The sequence below is a fragment of the Sitophilus oryzae genome, unplaced genomic scaffold (genome assembly GCF_002938485.1).
Source record: "Sitophilus oryzae breed Bouriz unplaced genomic scaffold, Soryzae_2.0 scaffold_551_pilon_pilon, whole genome shotgun sequence".
NCBI classification, from domain to species: domain Eukaryota; kingdom Metazoa; phylum Arthropoda; class Insecta; order Coleoptera; family Curculionidae; genus Sitophilus; species Sitophilus oryzae.
Genome location: NW_022147142.1, coordinates 3,259,701 through 3,275,681, shown reverse-complemented (window position 1 = coordinate 3,275,681; position 15,981 = coordinate 3,259,701). Strand labels below are relative to the sequence as shown.

The 15,981-nt window shown below is 39.8% G+C and overlaps 1 protein-coding gene across 1 annotated transcript; it reads right to left on the bottom strand.

Annotated features, from left to right (window-relative positions):
- Window positions 1-8,950: 8,950 nt before the first annotated feature.
- LOC115887097 lies at window positions 8,951-11,236 on the bottom strand. Its single transcript, XM_030906420.1, has 3 exons — window positions 11,045-11,236; window positions 10,349-10,867; window positions 8,951-9,208 (listed from the first exon to the last, which is right to left on the bottom strand). The coding sequence occupies exons 1-3, from the start codon at window positions 11,198-11,200 to the stop codon at window positions 9,194-9,196; spliced, it is 690 nt and encodes a 229-aa protein (XP_030762280.1). The 5' UTR covers window positions 11,201-11,236; the 3' UTR covers window positions 8,951-9,193.
- Between the last annotated feature and the right edge of the window lie 4,745 nt (window positions 11,237-15,981).

Sequence of the window (15,981 nt, the reverse complement as noted above, 5' to 3'; positions counted from 1 at the left end):
ATTTCTTGACATCTTCGCAATAATCCACCCAGTAAAAGCGATCTCTCAGCTTGCTCAAGGTCTTGTTTACCCCAAGATGGGCTCCAGTTTTACCACCGTGAATTTCTTCCAATACCTGGGTAACTTTCTTCCTTGGTACCAGTAACTGAGTTGTTACTGTGCTGCCATCCGCACTTTCCCATGTGCGCTTTAACAATCCATTCTCAATAACCAGTGAATTCCACTGAGCCCAGAGAGCTTTGAAAACGAGCCCTCTGTCCGCAATATCCTGCCACGGTGGTCTCTCGCCGTTACCTTCCTTGAGCCGTAGTATTGCTCCGATGTCTGGATCTTCCATTTGATCTTTCCTCAATTGTGTCGTCGTCCACTGTTCATCGGTTCCAAGTTTAAACTCCTTATCATGACAGTGCCTTCACGTTGTTCCGTTTTACAGCAGTGCTTACAATCGGTTTGACAGGGTCTTCTGGATAAACCGTCTGCGTTACCATGCATTTTTCCAGCACGATGTTGGATGGTAAAGTGATACTGTTGGAGCTTCTCGAGCCATCGTGCTATTTGACCTTCAGGTTGTTTCATCTCCATAAGCCACTTGAGAGCCGCATGATCTGTCCTAATTAAAAATTCTTGGCCGTACAGATATTTATGAAAATGATCAACTGCCTTCACAATTGCTAGCAGCTCCTTCCGGGTAACGCAGTAATTCCTTTCTGGTTTGGATAGAACTCGACTGTAATATTCTATCACTCGTTCTTCGCCATCTTGCACTTGTGATAGCACTGCACCTATGCCGATATTGCTGGCGTCGGTATCCAGGATATACCTCCCTTGTTGTTGCGGGTAGGCTAGAATAGGACTTGAACATAAAGCCGCCTTAAGTCTTCCAAAGGCTACATCACAATCGGTGTTCCATTCGTAGCCGACTTCATCACCTGTAAGTCTATGTAAGGGTGCAGCTATATTGGCAAATCCCTTGACAAATCTTCTGTAATAGGTGCATAAACCCAGAAAACTTCTAAGTTCATGTTTGTCGCGAGGTTTAGGCCAATCCTTGATTGCCGCGATTTTCTTCTGGTCGGTGTAAATTCCGTCTGCTGAGACTACATGGCCCAAAAATTCCACTTGTCGCTGGAATAAGCTACACTTCTTCGGGTTCAAGTACAGGTGAGCATTCCGTATGCGGCCGAAGACTTCTAAATTTCGCAAATGCTCCTCAAAAGTTCTTCCCATAACCAATACATCGTCGAGGTAAACCAAGCACGTTTTCCAAGTTAATCCTCTTAACACCACCTCCATGAGACGTTCGAAAGTGGCTGGAGCATTGCATAATCCAAACGGCATGACCTTGAATTGGTATAGTCCGTTTCCTGTAGAAAAAGCCGTCTTTTCTTTGTCTTCCTCGTCCAGACCAACTTGCCAGTATCCACTCTTTAAGTCGAGAGTGGAGAACCAGCACGAACCTGCCAGTGTGGTTAACGTGTCGTCTATACGTGGCAGTGGGTAGCTGTCCTTCTTAGTGACGTCATTGAGCTTCCGATAGTCCACGCAGAATCGTGTACTACCATCTTTCTTCGTCACCAAAACAACAGGAGATGACCATGGACTCGATGATTCTTCGATAACTCCATCTTCTAGCATCTTATCTACCATTGTCTCCATTTCTTGTTGTTTGGAAAGGGGCACCCTTCTAGGACGTTGTCGAATCGGCTGAGCATGACCAGTATTAATCCGGTGCTTCACAAAATCCGTTTTCCACTGTTGTTCTTCTCAAAAATACTACCATGCTTTAGCAGGAACTGCTTGGCCTTCTGTTTCTCCTCAGGTGTTAGGTGATCCCATGGCTGTTCTAGATGTTTTAGTGTTTCTTGGGATGCCTTTTGTGTAACAGCTGACGACACTTCATCACATCGGGTGACACTTCTTACAGGTTCGCAGATGGCTATCTTGTCACCTTTTGGATCTTGACACAATTCAGGGAAAACATTCGCAATTCTGATCGGTATATTCTTGTCGGTGTTCACCAATGATTTTCCTACTAAGTGCCTATCTTGTTTCTTGTCGCTACTTTGTACCAGTCCAACACAGCACCCAGCGATTTTCTCCACTTTACCGAATACGATCTTCTCGGTATTACCAGGTATCACCACAGTTTCCGCTGATCTTACATCCATTCTTCCTGGTCCCTCGTCTGGAGATAACATAAACTCTTCATTTCCGATATTCAGGATATTTCTCTGGTGATCGAACGAAAATCCATGTTGACGAATCACATCCATGCCCAAGATGAAGTCATCTTCAATATCTGCCACTAAAACGCTATGCTGGAACTTCAAATTTCCTAACATCAGTTCGACGATAGCCTCTCCCCGTACAACGGCCATTTCCCCCGTAACTGTACGTAAACACACTCTTCTTCTCAGAGGCATCCGCTTCAATCCTTGCACTGAGTTAGCCCGCACCAACGATACCATAGCGCCAGTGTCCACAGTCATTCGAATTCCCTTTCCATTGACTTTCCCGTCGATCACCAAACTGTCAGCGGTTCTTCCTAGACTCCTAATGGAAAAACTCCTGGGGGCTCTGTTCTCCCCAGTCAATACTCGCCCCTTAGTATTGACTGATTTTAGTTTTCCTGGTGCCTACGTTCTCTGGATGGTGAACGGGATCGCATTTGAACGCGGCAATCCCGTTTGATGTGGCCATTCCTGCCACATCTAAAGCACCTTATGTCCTGTGATCTTCTATAGCTCTCTGTCTGGGTGTTGTTGCTACTCTTGTTCACTAGTAACTCACATAGTTTACTAAACATCTCCTCCAAACGTATGTGAGAACTTCCGGGCTGTTCCTCGACCGTTACCGATCTTATCTTCGGTCTAGGGAGGGCGCTAAATGCAGCTTCGATTTCCAGCGCCCTGACCAGTGCTTCGCTGCTGGTAGAAAATCGGGATATTTGCAGCGCCCTCTGTAATTCGCTGTCCTTCAGTCCGCTGATAAAGCACTGAGCAGCCAGTTCTTCCCTAAATCCTTCCGGTGCTTCAGGATACGCTAGGTGTACCAGCCGACGTAAGTCTGCTTCAAATTCCTGCAGACTCTCTCCGGACCTCTGCAGGCGTGTCTTGATCTGAGCCTGGTAAAGTTGGCGTCGATGTTGGTCGCCATATCTTCTGTCCAGTGCAGCGACCAAAGTTTGGTATTCCTGCTGTTGGGCTGCAGGAATAGTTTGCAACAGTTCTAGGGCAGGGCCACGCAGCGCGATGACAAGTGCTGCTGCTTTCTCTTGGTCAGTCCATCCATTGGCAGCAGCCGCTGCTTCAAACTGGCGTTGGTACATTGTCCATGTCGTTTGTCCATCGTAGGTCGGGGCCTTAAGGTTCGCTGTTCCTTGAACGCCATGTGTCTTTACTTGTACCTTGGTCTTCTGTAGGTCCATCTCCAATCTTTCTATCTTCTGCTGAAGGCGTTCCTCAAGATCTTCTACGGTTTCTTGAAGTTGATTTTCCTGCCGTTTTTCCAGGTCTTCAAAATTCTTCTGTAGTCGAAATTCCTGATTTTCCAAAGTTTTCTTAAGACGGTCCTGATTTTCTTGTTTCTCTTGTTGTCGTTGTAATTTTTCCTCTTCCTTATCTTTACGTAGTCTTTCTTGTTCTTCTTGTTTTTCTTGTTGTCGTTGAATTTTCAAATCTTCAAAAATTTTGTCAAGCCGGTCCTGTTCTTCTTGACGGCGTAATTTTTCTACTTCTTTTTCTTCTGCTTTCTCTCTTCTCATATTCTCCATAAAATCGCCCAATAATTTGCTTACTTCTTCCATTTTCTTCGATTGCTCCCTTGTACCAACCATAAAAATACTCTGATTCGGTCTAAAAATCTTCCAATCCACTTAATTTCTTCTTAAAATCCTCTTGAATCCCACTTCTGACACCAATTGTTACGGATTCCGTGGGTCCACTAATTTAAACTCACGATAAAATACTTAACGAATTTATTTTCTCACTTTATACACAATTACTAACTTATAACACACAACAAACTAACTATTTATAAGATTCCTTCACCAAATTGTCCGATTTTCAATTTCCACACGGTATATTCAAATTTCAAAAACTGTCTCAGTTGTCGATGGCTCCGGCTTATATACTCTATTGACTGCTTCTCGAAATTTCCCCAATTCTCGGAAAGCGTACTTCTTCATACCAGACAATTCCATTGTCTGATCCCTTACTTCTCGACTTGACTAAATGATGGCGCCTGAAAAAGTCTTTTAATTTCTGGCGGATACGTTGCGGTTGTGCAGGCAACCAGTAATACATTTTTAATTTCTGGCGGATACGCCATTTTTCTTGACAATATGTTGACCCTATTTTAATAAAAATAAGTATTAATGAATAATATTCCAATTATTTTTAATACTAAAGATATTTCGTTTTTATTTTTAATTATTATTTTTTTTATTTACTATTTCTACTGAAAAGTTTAGATTCAATTAGACCACCAATCAGAACCCAGTTGAAGAGGATCGGGCCAGCTCATAATCCCCTGCAACCAACGATCCTCAATGATCATTATCGAAGCCAAACATTAATTAATTAATATGGGTTGCAGCATTGTAACCCTGTGCTTTTACTGATACGTGTTACTAAAAGTATAAGAACATTTAGTTCTAATTTTTTATACCTTCCTGTAAAATTTAAAATTAATTAAAACTGAAACTTTTGTTAAAACTGGAGATGTTTTTTTTATAGTCTTAAATATTAAATATCAATTTACTAATAATAGCCAACTTCATGAAAGACTGGTATGGTTTTTCATAATTCCTTGTACGAAATATAGTGTTAGTTGTATGCAGTAATTTGTTTGTAACAGGTTTTTTTTACCAAAGTTATTTTTTTTACCAAAGAACTTTAGTTTTTATCAATATGCTTCGAACATTTTATTAAACTATCGCAGTTGTCTTTAAAACAAAATATAGAAATATTAGAAATATTGATGATATTCTGATCCTCTTTGTTTAGCAAGTACTTAGTCATATTTAATTCTTGGTATTTTTAATTAAAAAGAAAATTTTATCCTGTAAACATACAGGGTGCAATTTGAGTGTTTTTGCTTGAACTCTGTTGTGGTTAAATAGGAAATGATATTTACTCAATTGTTTTTAATAAGAAATTATTGAGTTTTGATAAACTATATACAGCAGTCAAATTTGCAACATTCCATGAAAGCTGGAGGCAATGAATTGATATCTGTACCTAACTGCTATTCATAAGTAATAAACATAAATTATTATTTTGTTTTTTTCTGATACTTTAGTGTTGATGAACACTACAGATTGGAAATTATATTTTAATTTAATTAAATTCGATTTTTTTTAAATGCATTAAGAATTTTGTTAAATAAATAGTACAGAGTGAATAATGGTGTGATGACTTGAAAGGATACATATGATGGTTGAAATCAAGTTCCAACTATATAAGTAGTAGGTAGTTGCTCAATTTGTTTCTATATAAAAAAAACAGATACTTCATATTCTTCTAAACTTCATATTCCAAATCGCTCAGCAAACTTATCATCTGTAAATTACTCTACTCGGCTGTGTACCAAAAGAGACACCTTGCTCTCTAGGGTTCTAGAATCTTGATAATATCTCCCAATTCATTTATAATTTTATAATTCATGAAGCACTTTAAATATGTCTTCCATGTCACTAAAACAGATTTCAATAAAAGAGATTAGCGAATAAATCATGGAACAAAATAATAATCATTCAAAAAGTGAAATCATATACTGTTTCCAAAGAGAACATTCAGAATAAACATTTTTTTTTAGGAAGTAGAATGTTGTGAGGACATTGCATTCAATGCTAATTTATTTTATTTTTGTTGCAAAACAGTCCGATTTCTTATATTGATAAACTTTATTTTTTTTAATTGCTATTGTCTGAAGTTACAGCTTTTGGTATTTCAAACTTCCTATTTCTTTTTTTTTATTTTTTTTTTGAGGCCGAACAAAAGTAATTATTTAAACTTTTTATTCCTCCGACACTCTATCTTCTGGTAAAATCCTGAAGGCTTTACTAAAACCATGACATAAAATATAATCAACACAACACGAAATTAATTAAATTGTTTCTTTTAAACTCCTCTGTATAAATTGTTAAACATACAAAGCAATTTTTTGTGCATACTAATTTCTTTTTACAAATCCAAACAAATATTGTGTTATGTAAAAAACTCTGTGTGTTTATCGACCTGTGTACGAACATTTTCTGTTATCAATTATCACCATATTTTTTTTTGAAACATATTGTGTAACTCCTTTTATTTTTATTAACAGACTATTTTCCAAGACCGTCCTGAAAATAATAATTAGTCCTTAATTATTTTAAAAAGAACGTTATATCTTTATAAGAAACAGAGAAATAATTTTTGAATCATAAACTTTATTAAAACAATAATTATTTTTAGACTATATCGGTCTATAATGTTTGTAGAGATTTATTTTTGCGATTATTTGTTCACAGTGTAAATTTAAACCTTGGTGATATTTTAAACCTTCATATTGTTTAATTTTATTCACTAGAAATGAATAGCCTTTACAAAATCAATTTAAATAATTTAGACATTAAACATTTGATTTTGCTTGTATCAAATTTGCAAAGAGATTATGCAAAAGATGCTTGTTTTTAATTTTAGTTAAAACATTTTTTTGTTATACAGGCTGCCCTATATTGATATCACTATCATTAATTGATCTGAACCTTTTATTTTATTTGATTCTTTTACAAATTCAATTTATTGGAATATTAATTTCAATAACGTCTTTAAAATCATAAACAAGCAACTAAAAATTTTATATTCGTACTATGAAACATAAATTAACAATTAATTGATATCTGTGTACTTATCTTATTCGAATGTATCCTCTGAAGCTATATTTTCTCACTGCTTTAGTGTTTATGTCAACATGGTCAATCAAAAGACTTATTTTAGCAAAAATGACTTGCAGTTTGCACCTTGCACATCGTAACAGCCTTGTCTTTTCCCATTTTTGAAGTAGGAGTGGATAAGCCAATTTCCAAATGTTCCTGTATGTATCCTTTTTATTCACTAACACTGCTGGACTTGTTGCTTTATGGCTTTATGTCCTTTTCCAGCAACTTAACTTATGGATTCACACACAACATGGCATATTGGCACTTTTTAAACTCTTGTGGTACTTCTAGTAGTTCTATCCCGCTTCTGATATGTAAACAATAGATCTTGTATTTTCAAATAAAACACTGGATTTCCCTCATAACTTCTTTATTACATTTTAGTACTTAGGATTACGACACAAACATGTGTATCGTGCGAGCGCACGGTACCGACTGACTGCGGCGGGCGCCTCACTCACCATCTTATCTCCCGTAACATTCTATCGCCTCTGTCATAAAAACCATGCATTATGAATAATACAATATGACATATACATAAACCATAATTTGTTAATCATAACAATACACTATATAAACAAGGTACTCATAAAAATCATAACATAGCTTTTAAAAAAATCATTTAGAATATATTTCTCAATACTGAGTGAAATTAATACTCAGATATGAGTACTAATCAAGTTAAGTGTAACACAAATTTCAGTAAAAAAAGTCACTCAATAAAAGCTGTACTTGAACTCAACACTTAGTGAGTTCACTCATTTTAAAGTGAATAAATTATCAAAATCCTACTCAAGGTGAACCATAATGAGTAAAAAATGAGTCTTTCGTCCAATTCCGATTGAGCGAAAACACTCAGTCCTTTTCACTCTGAAAATTGAAGATTCACTCAGTTCTGTAGAGTGGAAATTTCACTCAATCGAGTATGGACAGAAATTGAGAAAGTAATGAGTGAAATTTCACTCGTTTTTTTACAGTGTAGTGAGGCATCTCGATGCGATGCTCGCCAAGATGCTAGCCGCGCTGCTCGCCAGAATGCTTACCGCGATGCATCCTACGCGCACTGTTTTAAAACGGCGAGTAAGTGCGCGTAGGATGCATCGCGACTATCGTACAAACATAGTGCGGAGCATTTCATCTCGATGCGATGCGCGCCATTCACCTCGCCATCCGGCGATGCTGAATCAAGCATGTACAAATTTATGCGTCAAAACATACTGGAGCCTCGCACCTCGCCACGCACCTAGATGTTCAGCGCGATGCTTCCTAGGAAACAAAATTTTTGTTTTTTGCGAGAAGCGGACGCGGATGCCTGAAACTTTACATTTGATTGGTCGGTTTAGGATCACAATTCGTTGAGCATATGTCGAACTAGAGTCGAGTGGAATAAAATGTTCACAATACTAATATTTAATTTATCACCAACCATGTAATAACCTTGATTCTACAGGGTACAGTTCTAATAATAAAAAGCTTATGAATTTTGTAGCCCAGACATAAAGTATGTATTAGGACGTATTTGAGGAAAATATTTGAACTTCTAAAGGGTGGCTCAAAAAAATGAGTGGATCGCGAATATTTTTTTAAACGGAACACCTATATACAGAGTGGCGCAACTCATTCGCCTCGGTTGATTATACGAAAACGGAAATATGTAGAAACAAAATATTTTATGGGCATATGTGGGAAGACCATGTGCATAATTTAAAATTATTTTAAAATATACAGGGTATGTCAGAACTAAGATTTACACCAAAATTATGTTTTTTCTTATGGAACACCCGGTATTTTATTTCATATTTGCACTGAGAGAAAAAACATTGTAAAATCAAAAATAAGGCTAATGAATCAAATAAAATCAAACATGTTTTGGCCTCATTAATTGTCATAATTGAATTAATAAGATATCTATTAATTTTATGCATATCCTCGTATATATAAAACATACATGATCATTGTCATTGTTAGTGGTATATCAGATTTAGAATAAAAATGCTGCCTATTTGATTTAAAGAAATATACTGTAAACACGCCTTTATTCAACTAATTAAAAACAATTTAAACGCCTAATAATAGTAAAAATATCACCAGTCCGCCAAAATGATTCGTCCCCCGCCGACGCCGATAGATAGCTTCTCCCGCCCGCCAGCTGACTGGTATCCCACCATCGCCTCCCGCGCCGATCGTTCCGGAGCTTGCAGCGTTGCCGATGCTACTTCGCCGTGCCCGTCGCCACGTTGCCATTTTCCTTCGCCTCGGAAAAATCACTGGTTACATTCGGCCATCCTGAAAAAGATTAATGCCCTCATTAATTTAACTCTCCAATAAATCAATCAGATTTTGGCGATCTACGCCAACGCCAACGCCATCGCCATCACTGTCATCATGCTCACTTTAATAGCCTCGCCATGCTACTATAATATCGCCTTAAAGAATCAACCGCCACAACAGCCTTAAATGCTTTATAACCCCTTACGCCTTTTACCGCCTTTATGACATATCTGTCATTTCCTAACGCCTTCGCCATTTTATACGGACCATCGAACTTGTTAATTATTTTCGGATTTACACCTTTTTCCCCTGATCAAGTTCCAGCCTGTCGCCATAACACCAAATCACCCACCTTATAGGTATCGCCTACCTGGGAGGTGCCGCCTGCAGTTGCAACTTTACGCCTTCGATCGAATACCACCTTCATTTTACGCCCCGCCTTTGTCAGGTTTCACTTGCTTTCTGTCGCCGTGAAAGAAGTTTAGACTTTATATCATCATAAGTCTCGCCTTTCGCCAGGGGTGCATTCGCCATTTGCACATCGCCAGACAGACTCGTATTAACACCATCATCGTGTGCAAACATCAGCTGGGTTGGGGAAAACCCACTGCTTTGATTAACGGTGTGATTGAGACTCCAAACAATTTCATTGAGCCCTTCATCCCAATCAACTTCAGATATTGCACTTGCCTCTATTGCATTTAATAAAGTACGATTCTGCCTTTCAACCTGACCATTCGCCCTTGGTGTAGCAATTGCATTCAACACGTGTTTTACACCTCGCCCCGCCAAAAATTCAGCAAACGCCTTGCTTGTAAACGCCAGCCCGCGGTACGCCAAACGCCACACCCTGCATAACGCCTCTATAACCCTGTATAACGCCTGAACGCCTTAGTCCTGCGCCTTCTCTCGAACTATCACCCGTTCAGGAAAAGACAACCTATAAGACCTATACACCACTGGCTTATCTGTCGTCAACTGTATTCTCATTTCCCCCAGAATAGTCACGCCTAAATCGTCATCGCCTACAGAGAAACAAACCGCCATCTTCTCTAACAACGCATGCAATTTGTGTACATTATCTTTGCCTATATCGCCTACACGAATAGTATTCCACTCAAGTTTAAATAGTGAATTAGATCTTATTTGGCTTACCATAACAGTAACTTCGCCCATAAGGGTGCATCTCGCCATGACGCATCCCGTCTTCCAAATCATCTGTTTTTCGCCTACGTTCTTCACATGTAACTTGGAAGATTCACCGCCAGTCAGTACCTGTCCGCCTATTGCCAATACGGTGCCCTTCTTTTCAAACCGCTTGACAGGTACCCAATACTTTTCGCCTTGTTTTCCGCCATACACCACCACCAATAAGTCTGCCTCTTCGCCAGGATCCATGCTTGTGTCCTCCAAGCATAGCACCTTGCGTAACGCCATCGCCTTATCATCCTCACTGCCCATCTCCACTGCTGGATCAACCCGAGTGAGCTTCGCCTTGCCATCGGTGACCGTCAGTGTAACGCCTGGGGTAGCTAACGCCGGTTGACCTAAAAGAAGATCAGCTCCAAAAAGATCGCAGTCTGCAATTACCGCCTTAACATCTATTGCGATGCCGTCCACAATGATAGGTAATTTTACCTCGCCTTTCACTGTGCACGTACCGCCGCCAAAATCCTGTAAAACCACCGACGATGGATCAACTTTAATATCGTCACCAAGAGTATCGAACATTTCGCGCCTTATAATGCTTCGTTCACTCCCAGTGTCGATATATACGCCTTAAGTTTTACATCACCCTGTATAACCGCCAGTTTTTTTGTATGCATTTTCAACAACATCGACTAGTCTCACCTGACAGTGCTTCGCCTTTGGAATCGCGCCAGATCCGCCTCCTGACGGTCCTCCAATACGACTAGGGCAGTCAAATCTGTCGTGTCCCGCCTTTCCACACCGCATGCACCTTTTCGCCTTAGGTTTGGGGCAATTGCGGCTTAAGTGGTCCCCCATTATAACACCGGATGCCAGCAGATGTACTTGCCACCAGTGTCGATCTTGCCTCCGGCCTCCTCACCTTCGATACCACTGCACTGTAGCTAGCTGGGCCGCCACACCGTTTCAGTTCCATGACCACTAGCTGCATGACGCCTGTATCTGTCAAAATAAGACAAAACCCAGTATACAAGTATACATATATCGCCAGGGGTTGAGCAAGTAAATGCCAGTGCATTCGACTGCAGATCGAGAGGTAGTTCTTCAATCAAGCACGAAAGCGCCTTTGTGCCTGACAGCTCGCACCTCTCAATCAACGCCATTTTGTCGTGGTAATAGTGGGTCATGGTTTCGCCATCCAATTTTCCCCTCGCCATCATGTCTTTGATCAACTGATCAAAATCATGCTCTCGAGGAAACGCCTTCCTCAACGCCACCTTCCAGTTCTCCCACGAGAGGTCATAGTTCTCCAGCCGGTTATACCAGCTCCTTGCCGCGCCTTGCAATTTCGCCTAATGGGTGAAATATGCCCTCTCGTAATCGAACCAGCCATGGATGTCGCGTAACTGATCCACCTTACTTAACCACCTCACTACATTACAATCCTGGCTGTCAGGATCAAAGGGTTCAAGGATTTCACCGCCCGCCCTTGTCCCTGATCCCATACACCCAGAACTGCAAGCAGATCCCGCCTTATCGCTGCAAGCAGCTCCCAACGCCTGAGGAACGCTCTCACCTGATTTAACGCCTTTACCTTTGCCCTTGGTACCGCCTGTACCAACAGCCACCTTTTGTTTTGTCGCCTGTGCCATTTCGGCCGCCAAAATCTGCTGGATGCTAGCTGCTAAACCGCCTTTTAGCAACTTCTGTACCATCGACACAGGTTCTTCATCTGAGACAGAATCGCGCTCGCCTTCGCTTGATTCTGGCTCATTGTCCAGCTCAGGAGTATTCTCCCGGCTGCCCGCCATAGGCTAAAAACACAAAAACAATAACGCCACTTGTTTTATGCTTAATTAACCCTAAAAATAAAACTACGCCTTAATTTGTATCACCCAAAAATCATTGTTTTCGCCTTTTGTTCACTCCACAACACAACACGTCGGTTACCCCGCTTCTGAACTGTAAACACGCCTTTATTCAACTAATTAAAAACAATTTAAACGCCTAATAATAGTAAAAATATCACCAGTCCGCCAAAATGATTCGTCCCCCGCCGACGCCGATAGATAGCTTCTCCCGCCCGCCAGCTGACTGGTATCCCACCATCGCCTCCCGCGCCGATCGTTCCGGAGCTTGCAGCGTTGCCGATGCTACTTCGCCGTGCCCGTCGCCACGTTGCCATTTTCCTTCGCCTCGGAAAAATCACTGGTTACAATACATTTGTTTTGGTTTGGTTTGGTTTGGTTTGGTATTTTTTTTTGGTATTAGTGTTTTCATTTTATTTTTCAAATACATTCCTTTTATTTCAAGCCTTTCTATTTATATTTTCAAATGCAATGTTTAATGTTTTATTAATATGTTACTTTATTTAAAGCTTGAGTTGATTTTAATCGAATAGGATCAGTAGGTACTAACAATTTAAATTAAATAAATATCAAATTTATTAGGAAAATAACTTTATTTCAAAATTAATCTTTTGGTGATAAGTATATAGGTAAATACAATTGTATTGAATGTCTTCCAAAATAAAAAAAAATAGATATAAGGGTATCCTGGTGAATTTTGTCTAGTGACGAATGGTTATTTGGCAGTTCTTACTCCAGGACATTTTTTAACCCTAGAGCCGTTAAACGCCCCTCCGGAAGATGATCTTTCCAGGATAAAATTAAATCATCTCTCTCGCTGGCAGTTGATATCACGCTTGCACCAAAGCTTTTGGAGCCGATGGTCTAAAGAATACCTTCAAACACTTTTACAAAGAGCTAAATGGAATGACTCTACTATTTCAATAGAAATAAACTCGGTTGTTTTAATAAAGGATGATAATCTAATTCCGCTCAAATGGAGCATTGGAAGAGTCTTAGAGATTCACCCGGGCCATGATCGTGTTACACGCGTGGTTACTTTAAAAACAGCAAAAGGCATTCTTAAAAGACCAGTGACAAAGATATGCCCACTGCCTTACTGCAAATCTCAAAAGTAAAATTTACTCTCTAAAAAAAACATAATCGCAAAAAAAACATCTCAAAATAAACATAATTCGCATCTCTTATTTAATTACTTTTCTCTACTCTATAACAAATGTAAACTTCTTAATATTTAATTAAATTACACTCATACATTAACCCTAATAATGCATTTTTATAAATTTCCTCTAAATTTAACTCCATAAATTTCACTCTTACTTTCTTTTAAACATAACGCATTTTTTTACTTTTTTATTTTTTTTATTTTACTTTACTATTCTCAAACGAAAATGGAAAATATTTCATTTTGGTGGGCGGTATGTTGGATTCTATCTCTTCCTCTCATCCTTTACCCGAAAAACCTGAGTGGGTACGTAGTCGTAGTCGAGTACGCAGAGTGACAAGAACGGCCGAGTACACAGTGTACACCTCCAAGCGCGCGCTATCCTCAAGTGTTTTATAAGCAAAAAAATCAACAAGTACGAGTCCAGAACGGGAATAAAGGTGAGTGCCCACAGTCCTGATACATTAACTCACCCTAATGAACTGAGCCCCTTAATTCTCGCCCGTAACAAATATATTTTCCAAAAATAAATTATTCCGATCGGCTCTTTCTCTTACAGCCTCGCAAAACTCCAGACGTCTGTTACAATTTGCTGAAAAAATTTCTTGCGTGGTACTGATTTTGTAGGACTTATATCCATGCTTTTTTAAAACCCTGCGCACCGCTCGAGTATTGCAACCAACTTGTTCAGCTATATTTCGGCTTGAACAAGGTTCGCTTGTTTCGACCGCGGCACAAATATTAATTTCCTTGTCGGGAATCACCTTCTCTGCGCCTTCCTTATTGTCACAATTTCTGCACGCCGCAATGCAGCCGGTTTGCTCAAATTTATGGACAATATTGCGTACAGTTGTGGCACAAGGCACAGGGCGATCTTCAAAGGTGAACATACAAAACGCCCAATAACCTCTTCCACGCTTGAGGAAATGTAAAACCATTTAACGATATGCACCTTCTCTTCGGTCGTATAAATAGCCATTTTTGAATCACTTAACATACACACCGAAACAGCTAGGCGAAAAGAATGATGCAAAAATAGTTTGGATCTCAGGTGATCTATTTCCTTTCCCCACCCTTTCATCTACATAAAGGTGCGTATTCACTATCCGAACGAACGAATGCTACTATCCAACGAGCGAACGTCCACTCTTGCTCGCGCGGTTCTATAATTCTCATTCGTTTGCGAACGTCTCTGATGTACCGACTGGAAACGGATGATGGAGCGAACCGAATGGCGAACGGCCGCATGCATTCGGTTTGCTGTTCAAATATACCGAATTTCATTCCTTTGTTCTTTCGGATAGTGAATACGAAGCTTAACATAAAGCACCGCCCCTCTCAATGCGTACTCCCACCATGCTTATGCTTTACCTTGCCCACACCCGTAAATACCGGCAACACTATCTCGGTCGCACCGGCCCATCACCGGCCCCTTTTGATGCTGTCTTTTATAGTATGAACCGGTCATTTATAGTATTCTCTGTCTTACACGTTAAATACAGACCACACTTCTGAATTGTCCCGATATGTATAGGTGTGAGTCGTTAAGGCAATCTAGTAAGTCGGAGTGAGCAAAAATACGAAGTATTTATTACATAACTACTTAATCTGATGTTAGATTAAATGCGCTTGGGAAAATACTCGCCTTCTGTCTTTATTCAGTACATCTTATTTTACTAAGCGTGTTGACCGTACTCTTTGTACACATGAAAACCGGCACCCAAGACCAGAAATGCCGACCCTGAGTATGTATATAGTATATAAAACTATTTTATAAATGTTTGTAATGACACTTATTTAGATTAAAAAACTAAAAATAGAAGTTTTATTTGACTATTTTTCATATCTAGCTTTGTTTTTAAAGAACAAATTAAACCCTTTTGAATGTCACCAAATTTGTTAAAATCGGTCAAGCCAAGAGTAATGTAGTATTTTTAGACGATGAATCTCTAGGGCGTTAAACTCAATGATTGCACAAAAATACGGTAAAAGGGGTTTATTTGGCGTAAATCGAGAACAAAATACAAAACAGCTGTTTACGTCAGGCGCACGCGGAACAAGTGAATGATCGGCGGCTGACATGCTTCAGCGAGCATTGTGCGTCGACGGTGGCGCCCTCCCACCGATCGTCGCTGGTCACTTGCCGAACTACGGCCAATACTCGCGATCCCTATTATGCGAGCGACCAGGAGCGCGAGTGATGACTGGTGATGCTAACACGGCCAATCCTGACACTTCGACGTCCCGACGATCATTGAGGTCCAACAACTCACTCTGAGAATCTATATTTTCATCCAGAGAACCACATTCTTTAACAAACACAACTTGGTTTAACATAATCAACGACATCGTACTACCGCCGCGCCGCAGGAGACTTAAACAACACGTCACAAGAGCGATTATTTACAAATCACAACATTTCGGCCCATAAATTGTCTCAAAACTCAACATAATAAAACAGTTCGATAATCATCTAAACCCAACATTGACTCAGAGGCTGAGCCCATTAACATGACCTCGTCGTTTCTAATGCAAAACGCGGGTTCAGCGGTTAAGGCGCACCAGCATGGAACAATCGAGACTAGATCAACTCAAAATATCAACTT

Bases quoted from the DNA above. Each gene is read 5' to 3' on its own strand.
- LOC115887097 (XM_030906420.1), bottom strand. From the start codon at position 11,200: ATGGGGGACCACTTAAGCCGCAATTGCCCCAAACCTAAGGCGAAAAGG. The intron at 10,868-11,044 runs GTGAGACTAGTC...GTGGTTTTACAG, and splicing joins CAAAGGCGAAGCACTGTCAG to GATTTTGGCGGCGGTACGTG.